Raw genomic sequence first — 19,854 nt, 5'->3', positions numbered from 1 at the left:
CATGATGGAGTTTGATGCTAAAGGCCAATCAAAGGTTTGCACAGTTTTTATTATATTCAATTATTTTTTATTGTTTATGTTTAAAATATGAATTTCAATGTAATAAAATACTACTAAATAAAAAGGAGAATTATGACTCCATAATGTTATTTTTTTTAAATGAAAAAGAATATATGATAATTTTCCATGGAATGCAATTAGCATTCCACGTTTAGTGTTTGCCACTATTATATTTAATTTTCTTTGCTTCACCACAAGTTAAACAAGAAATGCATCATTATGCATCCAAGGTAGAGTGTAAAATAGCTCTGATTGGCATTTAGCAAGACTGACAATTAAAAAGGAGTTTTTGATATAAAAGCGACTTCAGTAATGATACACATACCGATGGTGAGATTATGGCACAATTTTATTACACAAAAAAGTCCTTAAAATATTGGCAGCATTATGAAATCACAAATACATTTTAAGCAGATTGTTCTCTGCATATGATTAGCATGCACACATTTTTAAGTTCTGTTTTAATTATGGCTTGTTCAAAAAAATTCCTTGAAAGGATGCAAATGTTAAAGGGACTTCACTTTGATTGGCAATTCATCTTGCCCACTAGTTAGATTTCCTGTAGTTTAAACCAAGATATTTTGTTCACGGCAGCAAAAATGGTAAAGAAATCTGCACATATTTTAGTTAATAATTTAGATGTGGGAACAGGAAAAATAGTCTATAAATAATTTAGAATGTTTGGTTAACGTTATCTATGAGTGTCTTCATAGATTGATTTAGTAGATTATATTTACAGTCCCTTTAACCTTAAGTTAACAGGGTACGATTATTAAACATCTGAGTTCTAAACAGGTCAGAAAATTATTATACATTGTATGCAAGATACCACTATCTAGATTTTACTGTTTTAAACGTTTTTTTATTTAGTTTTACTGAAAATTTATTTTAAGGTTTATTAGCGTTACAATAAAACACTATTTGGTTATGTTCAAATTATTTTTATTTGAAGTTTTAATCAATGTTTTTTTACCTTTGTCGAGTAGCCAATCATCAACTACTCGACCAAGTCGATATGGAATTCGCTGTCTAGCAATCGCCAGGCGTTCGTTATCATTGTTTCCTTTAAAGTTTAAAGAGACATTTCATTGGTTAAAATCTGTAAGGTCAAAGGTTAAAAGTTAATACTTAAAGCTTGAGCTATACAGTTGCCACATGACTTTTTGAAATTTGGATTTTTAAAAAAATGGTACCTAGAACATATCATGGTTCAGTCATTCATTTATTTTATTTTAGCAAACAAAATTATTCCTATGTTAATTGAAAATTAGAAATCTGCACTTGATCTAGGTTATTAAAATTATGTTATAGACAGACCCAAAAAACATATTTAAGCAGCATAGAATGGCTTTACATGAAAGAAATCCGTTTTTTGGTATTTGTTATTAGCTAGTTAAACATATTCATATGTAACATATCTAATTTAGCAGGATACATCCAACCTCTTAATCCAAGTTATCCATTTAAAAAGGCTATGAATCAGAATACCATTGTGGATGTTATTACCAATGCATCCATGTAAAAATTGACTAAAATTAATTTTGTCATTGAAGAAAAGAATTCTCATCCACAAGATTCAAAAAATCACATGGTACAAATGCATTGCAAGTATAATAGTAAAATTAGAATTCAGTTAGCATGGAAAAAGGATTGACAAAAGTTATTTCAGCCATATTAAGTTATTAATCAAACTCAAGCCAGTTTCATCCTAATTAAGTTTTCATTACAGGTATACAAATTATTCTTCAGATTGCCATCTGAAATCCTAAAGTGTTTCAACTGAGAATTTAGAAGTCATTGTGATAAGCATTAGCAAAGATAAATGTGAGAAACAAAACAGGAAATTTCAAATAAATCATATAAAAACATTCAAATTTGTATCTCTTCATTGGCTCGGCACCATTTGGGTAACACAATTCATCTTCTGACATTCTCAAAAGTCATCTTTACTTTTGTAGAATATTGGCCTATCTGATTTGAACAGTTAATCTTAAGGTGAAAAGTTATTTCTAACTCCAGTATAGGGGCATAAATATAGGGTGTGAATAGGTACACGTCACACCCAGGACCCAGAAAAATATTATTTATGCCATATAACATTTGGTAGTACTAGGACTACATTAGGCCTGGAGCTTCAAGTTAAGCTAACTTCTCCAGTCAATTAATCAAATCAAGATCAATATACCAAACCATCAATGTAACTTTTCAAAATCTACTTAGAAACTTTCACATTTCTATTAAATATTGGGGAGACACAAAAAATCTTAAAGGGCTATTCCCATCTCAGACATGATGGAATGTTGCAGATAGGTACAGGACCCTCTTCTATATCCAGAACTGGGCCCCTGAAGTCAAGGAGAGCAATTAGTGCATGAGCGGCTTGCTCTACATTTTCTGCTATGAGTGTTTTGAAAATAGCAGTGCAAGCATGCTTGGCTGTTTTTCGAAGTCACGAAGAGGTGAATTAAGAGCACATGACACATGCATAGTCATCTCTTCATTCACTACTATGTAATAGCCAGAAATAGTCAAGCCAGCTGTCTGGTAAAAGGAGAGTGGTCGTGCATGAGTCCCTTCAGAGTTCCAGTTCTGGAGATAGGGTTGGGCCCATACTTGGAAACCACATCTATCTGACAATGATAACATATCCTAGAGATATACTATCAATGTGTGTGATGGGAATAGCCCTTTAATATTAAATTATATAACATTTATGTAAACTAGGCACTACAGATATGCATTTGTGCCTTCTAAATGCAATAATGATCAAGCACAAATTACTAGCCAGGAAAGACTATCTTAGCACTTTAAAGACAAAGGGGATAATGTTATTGGTGAAGGGCATTGCTTTCCTTCCATACTTTAGTTTATTCTCTTTTAATTAAATCCTTGCATGGAGGAGAACTTTGAAACACTTCTGAAAGAGGTATGCCCAACATGCACTTTATACTGTAAGGTTACAGAATTGGCCTTTGTGTTGCCAATCATGATATTAGATGCAGTTCTTACAGTGAAGCTTGGAGAAAAAAAGAAAAACTCACAAGCATCAGTCAGTTAAGTTACATGTTTTATAAGATAATAATAGAAAAATGAAAATGTGTCTTATGAGCCCATACTTTAACAATGAAACGAAGGGAGACAGCTACAAAGTGCTTTGAAGAAAAGGTCAAATACTCATTCAAGGTTATCAATCCGGAATAATTTTATAAAGTGTGTGATTGTTCTAGGGCTTAAGGAAAAAGATGTTTGAAATTTTAATATTTAAATATCTATATAAATCATGGAAATCATTTTTAAAAGTAAAACTAAACTTTAACGTTAATGTCCACCCTTGGACATCAGTTTACTTGGTTTCTTTTATCTTAATTCAGAATTCAGGGCTGATTTATTTCTAAAATTACTCAAATGTCTGTAAATGAGTTTGTGATTTCCACCCAAAATTAAATTTTGGTGTATATTAGTACAGTAAATCATAATTTAGAGTGATGAACAAAATCAGATGTTGTCATGTTTTATATACTTTTGTAGAAGAGCTTTTTGAGAAAAGGGCTGCAGGAGGAGCAGCCATATTGGTTATCACCATTAAAATACTGTATCTTCTTAGCAGCTGATAGAAAACTGAGTAAACTGTCCCTCAATTAACCATATCAAAGTGTCTTATTCTACTTTTAGTTTGTTGGTTCATTGCTTAAATCCCTCTAATATTGTATTTCTTCCATCAGATTGATTAGTGACTCAAAAGCTCAACAAAATTAGTAGACATGATGTAACAGTCAAGTGCCATTTAAAGGGGTTTTCCAGGACTTTTATATTCATGTGCAATAGAAACAGTGGTGCAATAAATAGCATCATCCACTATACAATGGTAGGAGCTGTGTAATTCTGGTGCCTATTTCCAGATTTGAGGGTATTTAAACATAGCTGATTGGTGGGTGTCTGACTCTAGGATGATAGTCATAACTAGATATGAGTAAGTCAACTCTAAATTTCAGAATGTCAACCTAAGTTCAGCAGAAAGTTCTGATTCTAACTAATCTGAATTTTGTGTGATTTGGTCCTACCAGACCTGAATAAAAGTTTAAGGCACTCGTTCATCTCTAATAATAGAGATAAACACAGGTTTGTTCAGTGTTAATGGAATGTGCCTAGTAGGGATGAGAGAATTGATTCTAACAAGTTGATTTATCTCATCAATAAGAGTGAGGGGCTGTCACCACAAGTAAAGAAATGCCCAACTGCAGACAGGGTCTAACATCTTGCTTAGCCCTGCCCCACTGATCCTAATAGCGGAGTAGGTTCAGGAGCAGCAACTCTTTATGTGCAACTACCCAATTGCCCAGCCAACCTGCTCAATGGCAAAGCAGCCTAAGAAATACTGTACAAATGATTCAACAGTTGGATATAGCAAAAAAGACAAAAAGCAACAGAACAATATTAAAAGAAACAAAATGGTACATTACATTAAAGATACAAAGTGAACAGTTCATGGCAATACTTTACTATTTTAAGTTAATACAAGATACATTTTCTGATAAAACATAGTACAAATAGGAATATACTATAAATGTATTTTCAATATTTATTTCCATTACACTATTGTATTATTAAAAAAATCTAAATTCACTTAGCAATGAGTTAATCCAATTATTTTAACCATTTACAATCCTTTAGGTCATAATTACTATCTAGTTAGTATGTTTAACATTCTTTTGAGAGAGTTCGAGATAATCTGATTTTGCTATTATACACATCAATGGATAGTTTTTAGTGTTGAGTGAGCACCAAAGTGCTCGGGTGCTCTGGCCGAACACATCTAGCGAGCACCCGAGTATAATGGAAGTCAATGGGAGAACCCGAGTATTAAACCAGGCACCCCTTGCTTTGAAGAGGGGAGTGTGTCTGGTTCATAGAAAAAGGTCAGAAAGTGATGGAAACACCACCGAAATGGTTCATGAACAGCATGGGGAGGATGTTTTGATGCATCTTGGACTCCCAGGTCGCTGCTGGGAATGATGTTGTCCGAGTAGTAAGCCACTTTTACAAACTGACAATAATACACACCAAACTGAAGATAAAATACATTTTGAAGAAAATTTGCATCTCTCATATTCTTTCCTGTATATTTACTTGTATATAAAGTGCAAGTTCTGCCCAAAAAAACAACGAAGAGGCAAACCAATACAATCTGTATATCACATAAAGGAGGGGCTCGTTCACATTGTGATACAATTGTTCAGGTAGTGGGACTCCTACACTCATAAAGCCTATGCACTAAATGAAAGGGCTGCCAAAAATTACAAGGAACCAACACTCCAATACACCCTTTGTTAAACATAAAGGAGAGCATTATACACAGCCTTAAAAAAGTATGATTGATGGCCTGCTGGTGACCCTCAAAAACATTAGGAGCAAGGGCCTGCTGATCTGAACATCTAAAACTATATGGGTAAGGGCCTGCTGCCGCTTTGGTGACTCAAGATAACCTGGGGCCAATCTCACGTGCCCATGACGACGACATTACATTCGGATGTCTGACCTATCAACTTTTGATGGTATTGGCAGCGCAAACCATAGTGACTATGAGTAACGGCAAATCAGTGTTTGATTCCGGAGAGGGAGCCTGAGAAATGGCTACTGCGACCACATCCAAGCAAGGCATCATGCACCCAGGTGAGATGACCATTTAAAAGATTTTCGGTGCAGTCCTGCAGGTGAGCTGACCCTGTAAAAAATTATATGTGAGGGCCTGCAGGTGAGCTGACCCAGTAAAACATTATATGCAAGGGCCTGTTAGTGAGCTGACCCTCTAAAAAATTATATGCGAGGGCCTTCAGGTGAGCTAACCCTGTAAAAGATTGTAGGTGAAGGCCTGCTTGTGAGCTGACCCTCTAAAGAATTATATGCGAGGGCCGCTGGTGAGCTGACCGTCTAAAACATTATATGTGTGGGCCTGCTGGTGAGCTGACCCTGTAAAACATTGTAGATGAGGGCCTGCTAGTGAGCTAACCATGTAAAACATTATATACGAGGTCCTGCTGGCGAGCTGACCCTCTAATAAATTATATGCGAGGGCCTGCTGGTGAGCTGACCCTATATAACATTGAAGTTGAGGGCCTACTGGTGAGCTGACCCTCTAACAAATTATATACAAGGGCCTCAAGCTGAGCTGACCCTATAAAACATTATATGCGAAAGGCATATATGCAAGGGCATTATATGTGACAAATAAGCATGTTGATATGATGGTAGAGGAGAAGGAGGATGGGTAAAGGAAGATTTAACCATATACCCTTGTTTGTGTTGGAAAGGGTGCATGGGAATACAGTGTATTCAGTACATTATAAACAACACATTTAAAGTGCCTTTATGTTGATCATCTTTCCTCTGGTGGAGTTGAGAAGTCATGGTCAATCCAGGCCTTGTTCATTTTTATAAGAGTCAGCCTGTCAGTATTTTTAGTTGACAGGCGGATACGCTTATCTGTTATAATGTCACCAGCAGCACTAAATACCCGCTCAGACAAAACTCTAGCGGCAGGGCAGGCCAGCATCTCCAAGGTGTAGAGCGCCAGTTTGTGCCACGTGTCCAGCTTGGACACCCAGTAGTTGTAAGGCACTGATGGATCATTGAGGACGCTGACACGGTCTACTATGTACTCCTTCACCATCTTCCAAAATGTTTCCCTCCTTGTGACAGTAGGCCGCGCATCAGGGTGAGGGTGCTGATGGGGTGTCATAAAACTGTCCCAGGCTTTGGAGAGTGTTGCCCTGCCTCTGTTGGAACTGCTGTGTGTTCCCCTCGTCTCCGCTCCTCGGATGCCCAAGGGATTATGGACTCTGCCGCCAGCGTTGTCAGATGGAAAATTTTGGAGCAATTTTTTCAACAAGGATCTTCTGGTATTGCACCATTTTGCTTGTTCTCTCCACCAGAGGAATGAAAGATAAGAAGTTCTCTTTGTAGCGGGGCGGGGGGGGGGGGGGTCGAGAAGGGTAAACAGCCAATAATCTGTGTTGTCTAAAATGCGTGTAGCACACATGAAAGGGGCAGCCATGTGTCCCAGAGTACCAACAGGCAAGATTTCTCTGTCGCCATCAGGAGGATCACTCTCAATTTACTCATCCTCTTCTTACTCTTTTACTCCCCCTATGCTGAACATATGGAATTAAACTTCCATGGGTACTACCCTCTGTAGTGGAGGCAACTGTCTCCTGCTCCTCCTCATCCTCCTCCTCTTCCTCATCCAATTCGCTCTGAGAAGACAAACTGAGGGTAGTCTGGCTATCACCCTGTGTAATGTCTTCCCACATTTCCCCCTCTTCCACATGCAAAGCGTCGTCCTTAATTGTGAGCAGCAAACGTTTGAGTAGACACAGAAGTGGGATGGTTACACTGATAATATCGGCATCGCTGCTCACCATCTATGTTGATTCCTCAAAGTTTTTTTAAAACCTCACAGAGGTCAAAGATCCATACCCACTCCTCGCTTGTGAATAGCAGAAGCTGACTGGAAAGGCGATGACCATGTTGTAGCTAGTATTCCACTACTGCCCTCTGCTGCTCACAAAGCCTGTCCAACATGTGGAACGTCGAGTTTCATCGCATGCTCACGTCGAAAAACAGCTAATGAGCTAGCAATTTCAAGTGCTGCTGTAGCGTTAACAGGCCGGCGTAAGCTGTCGATGACTTGCGGAAATGTGCACACACACGACGCACCTTCACCAGTAGCTCAGGCAAATTGGGGTAGGTTTTGAGAAACCCCTGAACCACTAAGTTTAATATGTGGGCTAGGCATGGGATATGTGTGAGCTTGCCTAGCTCCAAAGCCGCCACCAAGTTACGGCCATTATCAGACCCAACCATGCCTGGTTCGAGGTTCAGTGGCGAGAGTCACAGCTGGTCTCTTATCCCCTGCCATAGCTCTGCGGCAGTGTGCTGTTTGTCCCTTAAGCATATCAGCGTCTACTTGGCCTGTTGCCGCTTCCCCACTGCAGTGCTACACTGCTACCAGCTACCGACTGATGACTGAACTGGTGCTGCACGCAGGTAATTTGGAGGTTGATGTGAAGGAGCAAGCGGAGGAGGAGAAGTGGGGGTTGGAGCCACTAATGTAGGTGCTGGTGGAAACCATGATCGGCGTAGGGCCAGCCATCCTTGACGTCTGTAGCACCTGTGCCATCCCAGGTTACGACTCGCTCCTGGCCTTCACAACGTTCACCCAGTCAGTGTGCAATCAGGGAAATATAGCGTCCCTGGCCAAATGCATTTTTCCATGTGTCCGTGGTAAAGTGTACCTTCCCAATACGTTGGTCAGGGCACGTGTGATGTTACGGGACACATGTTGGTGTAAGGCTGGCACAGCATACCTTGAAAAATAGTGGCAGCTAGGGACTGCGTAACGCGGGACGGCTGCTGACATCAGGCTGCAGAAGGCCTTAGTGTCCACAAGCCTAAATGGCAACATTTCCAGGGCCAGTAATTTGGAAAGCTGCACATTTAGTGCCATTGCCTGTGGTTGGGTGCCTAGGTATTTGAGCTTGCATTCAAATGCCTTTGGTAAGGACATTTGGACGCTGCTCTGGGACATGGAAACGGATGCAGATGCTGATGGTGCTTGAGAGGGTCCAGGTGCAGGGCTGCATCTTGGACAGGGGATTGGTCAGCACATAACACAGGGGAAGAGGAGGCAGTAGTGTGACCTGCAGACACAGATTGTGGACCAAGGCTTTCGGCTCACCTATTACGGTGCTTTGATGCCAAGTGGCAGATCATGCTGGTGGTGGTGAGGTTGCTAGTTTTCATGCCCCTGCTCATTTTTGTATAGCACAGGCTGCAAATTAAAACTTTTTTGTCGTCCGCAGTTTCCTCAAAAAAGTTCCATACTGCAGAACACCTACCCCTTGGCAATAGAGATTTTCACAAGGGTGTGCTACGGGGATCAGTTGTAGGCCTGTTTAGTACGGTCTGACTTCTCCCTTTTGCCACCCCACTGCCTCTTCCAGCCTATTGCGGTGCAGCAGATCCCTCCCCCTCTGTGCTGCTGTCCTCGCTCGGCTTTCCACCTTCCCAGGTTGGGTCAGTGACTTCATCATCCCCTACCTCCTCTTCCACTTCCTTACTCTGCTCATCCTCCTCATTTATTGAACTAACCACTACCTCAGTGATTGACAACTTTGTCTCATCCTCCTCATCAACCTCTTGAGACAGTAATTGGCATTGAGTAATTGGCAACTGTGTCTCATCATCATCCATTGCTGCCACACACAATAGTCCTTAGAAGGACTTTTGGGTCTGTAAAGTTTTAGCTATTTAGCTCAGGTTGCGCTAAAAATGTAGATTGCTGCTGCCACACACAATAGTCCTTAAAAGGACTTTCGGGTCTCTGAAAAGTTTTGGTGGTAATAATATTCTTAAATCACTCCTTACACTGTCTGTCCCTTCCTGAGCACAGCTCTCTCTGACTAAGAATGAGCCAAACATGCTTCATCGGGTGCTATATAGCACCCAATGACGCCTTACGGCCAGCCAATCACTGTAATGCCATCAGCCTACATGGCTATGGCATTACAGTGAGGGCAGTATTTACCTGCACGTTTATTGCATTGAGCTCGAGCACATGTGGTATACAGGTGTTCAGTCGAGAATGCTTTTGAATTAAGTGTCTATAAACAATTATGAGCATCACCTGACTTATGTCTTCTTGGTCACTTTCAGATAACATTTGCATGAAGTTTTGTCACTTGTGCATGCAGTTTCTTTTCCTGACATGTAATACTTAATTTCTTTTTTTATAAAGAGGTTTTTTAGTAACTACAGTATGTATTTTGTTATGTTAACCTTCGCATTATAGGTTCATAATAGAAGACAAAACACAGTGCTGGATCTGCTGTATAAAGGATTCAAGAGATGCCCCATTGTCTATTTGGTTTTATCATGGTTTCCATAGATGGCAAGAATAGCACCGTATGTAGTGTAGTACGACACTACTGCTAAAAGAGGCTTTGAATGGAACCTTAAATGCTTAAATAAACAGTCAAAATGCCCCTTTTCATGGCCTAATGTAGCAAGAAATTATCTTGAAGAAAGCGTTCCTTCCCAACAATTGTTTGCTTATCAGTGGAGGAGACCTCTGCATTTACATGCAGCTATCTCCTCCACAGTATTAGAGAGCAGTGATCGCTAATGCCATCGCTCATTCCCATACAGAATCATTGTTTTCCAGCAGCAGGGAGTGCTGTTCAGATGCCAACAATCTATTGCTGAAGAAATGAGGGTTTTGCTTTTTCATCGTATAATCAGTGGCAACTTTGCACAGGGAGATTATTGCTAGTGGTCTTCCATATGAACACTTGTTAGTAATAATCTGCCTGAACATTGGGCACTATAAAAACCCTTTTATATGGTACGGTCCCAGAGCTGATGCAGGACAACATCATGCACACCATATAGGTTGCTAATTGACTTTTCTTCTGACTTATGAGGGTGCTTAATATCCTTCAATCAGCCGTGAATGGCAAATTCCCATTACTCAAAATGAGTCACCTGCTCCTATAAATTTTAAAGAATACTAGGAGTCACCATTCAGTACAGTGACCTGTGTAGATGCAGTTGTGCATGCAAGGCCATACTCTGTTTACTGCTATGGAAGTTCTGAAAATAGGCAAGCAGCGTAAGAATGGAGAAGTGGCCATGCTTTCAAAAATAGCTGAGCATGCTTGTTTGCCTGTTTTTGATGTCCATAGCAATGAAGAGCATGCCGCTCATGAGCTGTGTGCTTTCCTTCACTTTGGGGGCCCCATTCTCTAGATAGGAGTGGTTCCCAGAGGTAGGACTAGCACCTATTTGACATTGATATAATATCTTAACGATATGCCAATGTTCCCGATTGGCCAACCCCTTTAATTAATTAAATAAGATATAAACAAAACCTATCAATCAGTGTGGGATGTAATTTGTCCTAAGTCATAGCAATAGTTATACCATATATCCAAGATAATAAATGTTTCTAGTGTTTGTAGAATCCAATTAAATATACTTTACATTCAGTCCTGTGAAGGCAGATGGACTTTTTTCTTATATTTTATGTAATTCTTGAACAATTTTTTTTGCCTCTAACAAAGAGTAAACCATGGAGCTCCCAACATTTGTTTTATCTCATCTTTGTATATCAATTAGGTGTAGTTATTTTCAGATAGTCCCTTATTCTGGAATGCCAAATCCACAGAACATCTCAAAAGCTTTTATTTGTTTCATAAAGCATAAGAAGGAGAAGGAATTAAAGAATCTCCAAGTGGAATAGAAGCTTCAAGTACTGTTTGAATGCATCTGTCTTCCCGGATTAACATGGATTTACTTGCAAAATTAATCCTAATAAACTATATCTTTCAATGGGATCTTGTTTTGTATTATATTATCCATCAAATAAATGTACTCCAGTAAAATGTGAAGAGGCAATACAATGTACAAATGAAACTATCTGTACGCTATCATCTTCCATATAAAATATCTGCCGTGATATCCGACACTACAAAAGTTTTAAGTGCGAGGCATTTGCCAATATACATGCTTGTCACTACTGATATAAAAGGGAACAAATGATGAGCATAAAGCTTAATTGAAGACATCTATTTGGTGTCAAGACGAAATCATCTCAGCGGTGGGAATACGATGAGGTGAAAATAAAACACAGGTCAAACTTTTGTCGGGAATTGTGTTTGTGACATTGAATACAATGACAGAATTGTAAACAGCTCATTGTCTTACTCTAGGGCTAGAAGAGGCAAAAAATGACTGAAAAGCCCCAAAGTTCGATTTTAGGTGTAAAGGAGCCCATGAAAAAAAATAAAAAAATAAGGACTGCTTCTTCCTAATAATTGAGGACTGCAACAAAAATAATAATTGAATAAAATATTAAAAAATATATTTTCTATTTGTAAGTGGGTGTTGTTTAAATATAGAATTAAATCCTTATATGTTTATACCAGTCATAATAACCCTGACAACAAAGAACTAAAAATATATAATTAATATGTATATATAAAAAGCCAGTAAGAGATAGATTGATAGATAATATGAGATAGCTAGATAGATAGATAGATAGATAGATAGATAGATAGATAGATAGATAGTAGAATTCAAGACTCCATGTGAGAGTCAACTATTTAACACTAAAATAGAAGTCAATTCAATAAGGGGAATACATTCTTTTATTTTTGGGAAATTATTTCCTACAATCTGCTTGTGGAGTGTGTTATTGTTCCTGGTGGAGGTGTAAGACAGGCACAGTATATGAACAAAGCCTATAGCTGTAAAATATCCAAACAGTTCTGGAAAGTATGGGGATTTATTTTATTTTTTTCCGTTAAACTCAATTTGTTTCCAGAATCTAACTCTCCTCATGACACAATACATGGCAACATGAAGCAGAGGTATAGTATTGAAGAACTCCCTCTCTAATGGTTGCTAACCATCAATTTTTATTCTCATATTAACATAACCGCTCTGCATGGATAAATAGTCTAAAATATACTTTTTTTTAATCCTGCAAAATCCCCTGCGGTTAGGAATTGGCCTGTGTATGAATACTTTTTTTAAAAAATATTCAATAGTATTTTGTAGACTGGACTACATTGGATTTTTATTGTAAAATGTCACTATTGTATTGTGTGACTTTTTATTTATCTGTTTATTTGTATTAGTTTTGTTGCTTAGTAAATACATTTTTAAATGTATGCCTTGAGAGCCTGCTGGTTTGTATATAGGTCTGTACATGGAGCCTGCCAAACCTCTTCCCTTACCTTAGCTTGGGCCATTATGAGTGAACCATTGGGCATATTGGATGCAGAAATTAAAGGGGTTATCCCATGACTAAAGTAAAAAGTGAAAATCAGAGATCAGGGGTGTCCAGGGGTGGCCAACCTTACAGACACAAAGAGCCAGAAAAAAACAAAACTTATGACAAACCAGGAGCCACAAACTATATATTTACACAAGAGTCACCGTATTTTTCACCCTATAAGATGCACCTATGTTTTAGCAGAGAAAAAATAAATATATATATATTTAATCTGATCTGTTTTCTTTTCTTATTTTAATTAGCAGAGAAGAAAATATATATTTTTCATCAGACCCCCAATGTTCATCTGACCTAAGATAAGATCCCCAATCCTCATCAGAACTCCAAATCAGACCACCAAAATAAGACCTCCAATGTTCAAATCAGACTCCCAGTGTCAGACCCCCCGTGCTCAGATCAGATCCCCCATGCTCAGATCAGACCCCCAATGTTCAGATCTGACTCCCCCGTGCTCAGACCAGACACCCATTGCTCAGATCAGAACCCCCCCATGCTCAGATACCCCATGCTCAGATCAGAACCTCCCATGCTCAGTACTATAATTAAAAGAAATTGCCTACCTCTCCTGATCGAGCACCGGGCTCCTGATCAGGCATCTGCTACTCTGCAGGTCTGACATGGTCTCCACTGTGACCTGATGCGCACAGCGTCAGGTTATAGTGCGCATCTCCACCGACTACTTTCTGACACTGTGCACATCAGGATGTAGTGGCGAGCAAGCTGGAGCTGCAGAGTAGCAACGGTGTCCGATCAGGAAAGGAGATCTGAGTGTGGGGTGCGCTGGTCTGATTGCTTCCCAGCTCCACCCCTAGAGCCACACTTGAAGAGGCAAAGAGCCGCATGTTGCTCGAGAGCTGCGGGTTGGCCACCCCTGATATAGTCCATGACAATGCATTTTTATAACAAAGCTAGAACCAGTCCTGCACCTCACATGGATCCAGAGATCTCCGCATTCATTGCTCTGCTAGATATATATCAAGCTGAAAGCTCAAGGGAATGTCTTTTCTGCTGCAGATGAGGGGGTGTGCCAATGCTGTGCCTGTCACAGCTCAGGAGGCAGTTGATAGATGAAACTGAGCATGTGCAGCCTTCTTAAAGAGCTGGTCAAAGAAATAAGAAATGAAGTGGTGCTATACAGATACATTATATTGAATATATCAGTAGCTATACAAGATACAGTGATGCCAAATATGTTCTTGTGACTTTCACTGGGCTGGTATACATTAGCATACTTTCTCTGTTTCGAATAGTGCACTATTCGATATAGAGACCTTCAGTAAAACGAGATATTCAGTAAATAATTTTCAATCATAGGATCCTGTGAGCAACAGATATTTAGGTCAGAGCCTAGGTACAAGCTGTAAAATTCTTGAGATATACTGTACACCTCCAACAGACTCTGCCTTAAGTTTGACTCCTGGCACCCCTATCGATCATCAGTTTGAAAAAGCTGAAGTGCTTACCAGAGCTCCGGTGAGTACTTTGGCCTCCTCACAGCTTACCAAGCACAATTCCATTCATTGGATAGCGGCTATGCTCGCTATTGCAGCTCAGGCCCATTCCTTTGAATGTGACTGAGCTTCACCTAAGCCACAGGGCCTAGGAAGAGGCCTAAGTACTAGCTGAGAGGCATGGGTACCAGGAAATGGACCTCCCCGATCTGATATTGATGACTTATACTTACGATCGGCTGTCACTATCAATCCTAGAGATCCCCTTTAATGGCTGTTATGACCATTTAAATTTGGGTGATTCCAAGAGTAAGACTTTGCATTCAACTTATATGACAATTTGAAATTCTTCTTCAGTCTCCCACCACTATAAAATTTACATTACAATTAGCATGATATCTATGCATGGCAACTATGACAGCAGGCCACACAATCACATGGGACATTTGCTGCCATCCAGCGGGATGTCCCACAGCAGTAATTTGTAATCTGCTGATTGAGAAACAAAGCACAAATGAAAATGATAAATGCAAAAAGTTTTACATTTTATTATGTAAGGACATCTTGAATGTATTCCTAATGCATTTAGCAAAGTATTGCGGATGAATATTTTAGAAGCTTGGATACAGAGTAGGTTTAGGGTTTCTTCTGTAAAACATTGAGCTAGAGGAACCATTAACTTTCTAACTGTTCTGATGTTCATCAATCTGGGCCACGTTATGTGAAGCATAAGTCTATCATGAGGGCTATAAAACATGGAGCATTTTTGACAGATGGGTAAATTGCTTGCCTTTATAGACCAATAGTTTATTTTTCTCCGAAAATCCAGTTCCCATAATTGGATCGCTACACAATTGTGCCATTGTGTTTGACAAAAACAAAAGGAGCATCAATCGCCTGACTGCAATATGTGTGTCCCTACCGGAGATACATTATCAATCTTACAGTTATTTAGTTGCTTCAAGACACTTCCCTTTAAAGTAAACTAATAACATGCAGTGCTACAGAAATGCCACAAAAGGCAAAAAAAGGTCAAACTGTCAGATAGAATCTTTTTGTATGACTGACAAAAGCAGTCAATCAACTTTATCATAGCTTATTATTGGAAGGTCAGAAAAGAAGATTGTGGATTCTCTGGGTTCTCCAACAGTTGATTTCTTTCATTTAAAAATGTATTACACTCCTCCACTAAAATACAATCGACTAATGTTCACAAAATGGTTGCATATAAAAAAAACAAGACAAAACGTGATTGACATAAGAATAAAAAAAATATATTTTTTTCATCAACCCAATATTTTACAGCCATACATATAAGATACATCTACTGTATTGGTAAGCTCTTAGGCAATAATTAGGAATGAGTGAACTTAATATTTTGAAGTTTGTGTTTGGGTTATGGTATATGCTGAATTGCGTTATGGATTCCGTTACCACGGACCATAACGCAGTTCCATGATGGAATGCATAACGGAATGCCTTTAGAGGCATTCAGCTATTCATTCATCATAATAAAAGTCTATGACCTGCATAAGGGATTCGTACGGTTTCCGTTATGCAGGAGAGGTTTCCGGCATAACAAAAGCCGGACAGATCCGTTATTCTGGCCATAGACCTCTAAAGGCATTCTGTTATGCATTCCGTCATGGAATTGCATTATGGTCCATGGTAACGGAATTCATAATGCGAATCAGTGTATAACACAACCCAAGCATGAACTCGAACTTCAAAATATGAAGATCGCTCATCCCTAGCAATAATGTGCAATATAACAGTGTATCATGTATGTCACTGAAATAAATAATGTAGTAATGATAATTAGCATGCACTGAATCTGGTGCTATAAGCATCTTCATATGTATTTGCAAGAATTGTAATAAAAGTAACAGGGATGTAAAAATACATTCACCATCATTCAGTTGTAGACCTTCTATCTATACACAGTACCTTTGAAACGAATATACTTATTGTAAATATACTTGTCCTAATCATATAGGATATGTCAGTGCTATATAAGTTAATGAAAAAAAAAATATATATATAGGGGGTCATTTATCATTTGAGAAAATTTTCATATCACGTTTAGGAAACTGTGCAATTTTCATGTATTTGGTGCAATGCACCATGTTATATGACTTAGCCTTACAAAATACACCAGGGGCTGCCTGGCATAGCATGCAACTTTTTTGCGACATTTCAAGTGTCACAGACAGTAAATTTGCCATATTCCAGGTGTTATCTCACTTTTTTGCCTTTAACAGAGACCACATATATGGATATGTGCATCGTTGTGCAGGCCACCAACAGTCCTAACTAAACCAAAAGAAAAACATGAACGCTAGATGACACTGGCAGCTCTGGCTTGTTTGTTAAAAAAAAAACTCAACGCTTTGTTTTCTAATGCCCTTAAAGAGGTATTCCCATCTCAGACATTGATGGCATGTAGCTAGGATATGCTATCAGTGTCAGATAGGTGTGGGTCTCACCTTTCAGACCTGCTCCTATCTCCAGAATGGGGTCTCCAAATTGAAGGAGAGCACTGTGTTCTCTGCGGTTTTCAGAATTCCCATAGCAATGAGTGGACAACACACCAAACATGGACAGCCACTTCTTCCTTCACCATTATGGGTATTCTGAAAATAGCCAAGCAATCATAAATGCATGGCCACTAGTGTTGAGTGAGCACCAAAGTGCTCGGGTGCTCGAGTAGAACACTTCACAATGCTCGTGTGTTCTACCAAGCACCTGAGCACAATGGAGGTCAACGAGAGAACCCAGGCTTATGAGTCCCTGCTCTGACTCCATATATAGCTATGTTCATATATGGAGTCAGTGCTTGGGGACACCCCAGTGTATTTGAATCCAATTTAGCCTGTATTTCAGAAAAGTTTCTGCCGGGATTCAAACTCACAACCTTATGTATTAGAAGCAAGGCACTTAACCACTCATCTATAATAGCTGCATAGTCAGTTACTTAAAAAAAACACAAATAAGAAAAATGATACTTCTACTGTACTGTACTTCTACTGAGACCTATGCAGTAGAAGTCTCATATTAAATTTTTAGTGATTGGCTATGAAGCTATATAGTGTAGTGGTTAAAGTTCTGTGCTGTGATGCAAAAACTGTGAGTTCAAATCCTGTCACAAACTTATTCAGAAAGTCTAAACTTAATTTACACATATATATATATATATATATATATATATGTTTTTAGCCATATATATTTACACAAATTATTATATATTTAGAATAGATGGTGAATGGCAGAATCTAAGATGATCCCCTTATTAATAGGGCTGTGACATCACCGGGCTGGCTGCTGATTGGCTGCATGCATGGCATTTTGGGTCATCCCTCCTTCCCAGAGTTCCTTGCCCCATGTACTCACACATTTTAGCTGCCATTATAGCCGCCATGTTAGGAAAAATTGTGATTTGTTACCACGAAGCGAGAGGAAATTTGCATTCATTCAGAATCTAATTTTTCTTGCAATTCATGACAAATTTGACTTTATCAGCTTCGATTCACTCATCTCTAAATATAATCGTAATAAAATGGACAAGAAATGTGTTTGGTAATGTACTCTGGGAAAGAAAAGATTGTGTGTGTGCCTTTTGTTGCATTCAAAGTCCTATTATTATTAAACATGTTATCACAGTGATGGTCACTATTCCACATGGAATTTTCGCCAGCATTTGAATTTGAAGCATTAGATTTTTTGAAAAGCTGAGGACAATAATTCCCTTTTGAGATTTTTATCTTGTCTTTGACTTCTGTTAAGACGGTAAAGTCTTCAGTATTCTGAAAAACCAATGAGGAATTGACAGTGATCATGGATTGTAGCTTGGGAATGTAGTAAGCTAACAAGCTGAGCAATCTTCATTTCACATTGGTAGATAGCTTTCACAAGGTTTGTCACAAATAATACCTGCATTACAGCTAGGAACAATGACATAATAGAAGCATTGTGCCCAGCTTTTAGACTAAATTCCCATTGGTACACCTCCCTCTTCTATTTGTAATTTTACAAATTAACAAGGCTCTAAAAAAAATTTGAAAGCATGGTTAACCAATTACCATGTTTCGTATATATGCATTCAATATTTTAATACATTTTCAAAATATTTTTTAATTATTATTTTTATTCACTGTTTGAAACCATTCAAGAGTTTTGGAAGGATCAAAAAAATGTAAGAAATGGAGTAAATCTGGCAACTTACCATAAGTGTTTTACTGAATATATTCCTAAATTGACAAAAATATATTTTTTGTCTGTTTTTTTTTTAGCTAAAACCAGGAGTAGCTAAGAATTTAAAAGATTAGGGATCATAAAGACGGGATTTATATTTCTTCCGTGGCTTTGGTTAAAAAATAAAAAAATAAATAGCATTATAACTGCTGTGGCAATTCTCCTGAAAACACACTCTGTGTACCCAAAAAATTTCAAAACAGTGGAACTAGGGTTTCTACACTTTTTTCCATTTTCCTTGACATGGGGGTCTGGCATAGTAGATGCACCATTTTTTGCCAATATTTCGGCAAATATGGGCACACTGGATCAGATGCTAATCAACTTTTTTATGGGTAGGGCATCAGTTTATAGCAGCATGGTATAACCCCTTTAATTCAGCATCTACTAATTCAGAAAATCTGATAAACTCCATTTTCCAAAACACAAAGTGAAAAAGAAACAAGACTGGGTTGGTTGGTTGCTTTCAAGATTGACTTTAGTAGATCTTATATATGCAAATTTAATATGGGTGCCCTTTAGTTTAGTTTCTTAAGCTGTCCATGAGCTGAATCTGCAGGTCAACTCATAGAGGTGTATGGGGTTGTCTCAACTCTCCCCCAATAGATGACGGTGGAAAGAACAATAAGGCATTTTGAATTTTACATGCCCAAACCTTTTGCTTTTAGGGGAGATAAGTCTTCCCTCTCCAGATTCAGAACATATGTTAATTTAGCTAATCCCACTTTGCATGTCTATGGGGAACTGGGGAGGATAGCAATTTGGCAAACCGCTCTTGAAAGTGTATGGCAACCCTTTAAAAAATTAAGCCTAAAGAAATTATAGGATACCTTTTATATATTTTGTAATGCCTTTTGTTAAACATTTCGTTAACTTTTTAGCCTATTTTGTCTTTTCTCTTTAATGCTTTGAATGCACCCAGTAGCTTGAAATGTTTCATCCAGGATGAAAAACAATTCAGCTGTTTTCACATCTGTTGTCATGTCATATTCTAGAACGTTATGCGTGGTTAGTTATAACAGGAAAAACAAAGGGGAGGTCGCTGTCTGGAAGAGGTCTTGCAAACAAAACACCATAGGCACATGTGGTAATAAATAATGGCATTTCAGAGATAAATAAAATCTGTTTTGTATCAAAGGAGCAGTGCCAGCAGTAGCCTACAGCCAAGGGAATTTTTATTTTATTTTTTTGCTAAGCCAGGAAGTGGCATTTCAATTTGTGTATTCTTGCCTTGAGATA

The 19,854-nt window shown here is 38.5% G+C and overlaps 1 protein-coding gene across 12 annotated transcripts in view; it reads right to left on the bottom strand.

Annotated features, from left to right (window-relative positions):
- NRXN1 (neurexin 1) overlaps positions 1 to 19,854 on the bottom strand; it is a 1,537,142-nt gene that overhangs the window by 132,110 nt on the left and 1,385,178 nt on the right. For 8 of the 12 annotated variants that reach the window (XM_044290694.1, XM_044290695.1, XM_044290697.1 and 5 more), the window contains one exon: positions 1,034 to 1,123. The exons of the other annotated variants lie outside the window; for them this stretch is intronic. In XM_044290694.1, coding sequence (XP_044146629.1) covers positions 1,034 to 1,123 — 90 coding nt within the window. The remainder of the gene's footprint in view (positions 1 to 1,033; positions 1,124 to 19,854) is intronic. 12 annotated transcript variants of the gene reach the window in all.

Source organism: Bufo gargarizans, chromosome 4 (genome assembly GCF_014858855.1).
Source record: "Bufo gargarizans isolate SCDJY-AF-19 chromosome 4, ASM1485885v1, whole genome shotgun sequence".
Lineage (NCBI taxonomy): Eukaryota > Metazoa > Chordata > Amphibia > Anura > Bufonidae > Bufo > Bufo gargarizans.
The sequence above is the reverse complement of the archived record's forward strand: the minus strand, read 5'-3'. Positions and strand labels throughout refer to the sequence as shown.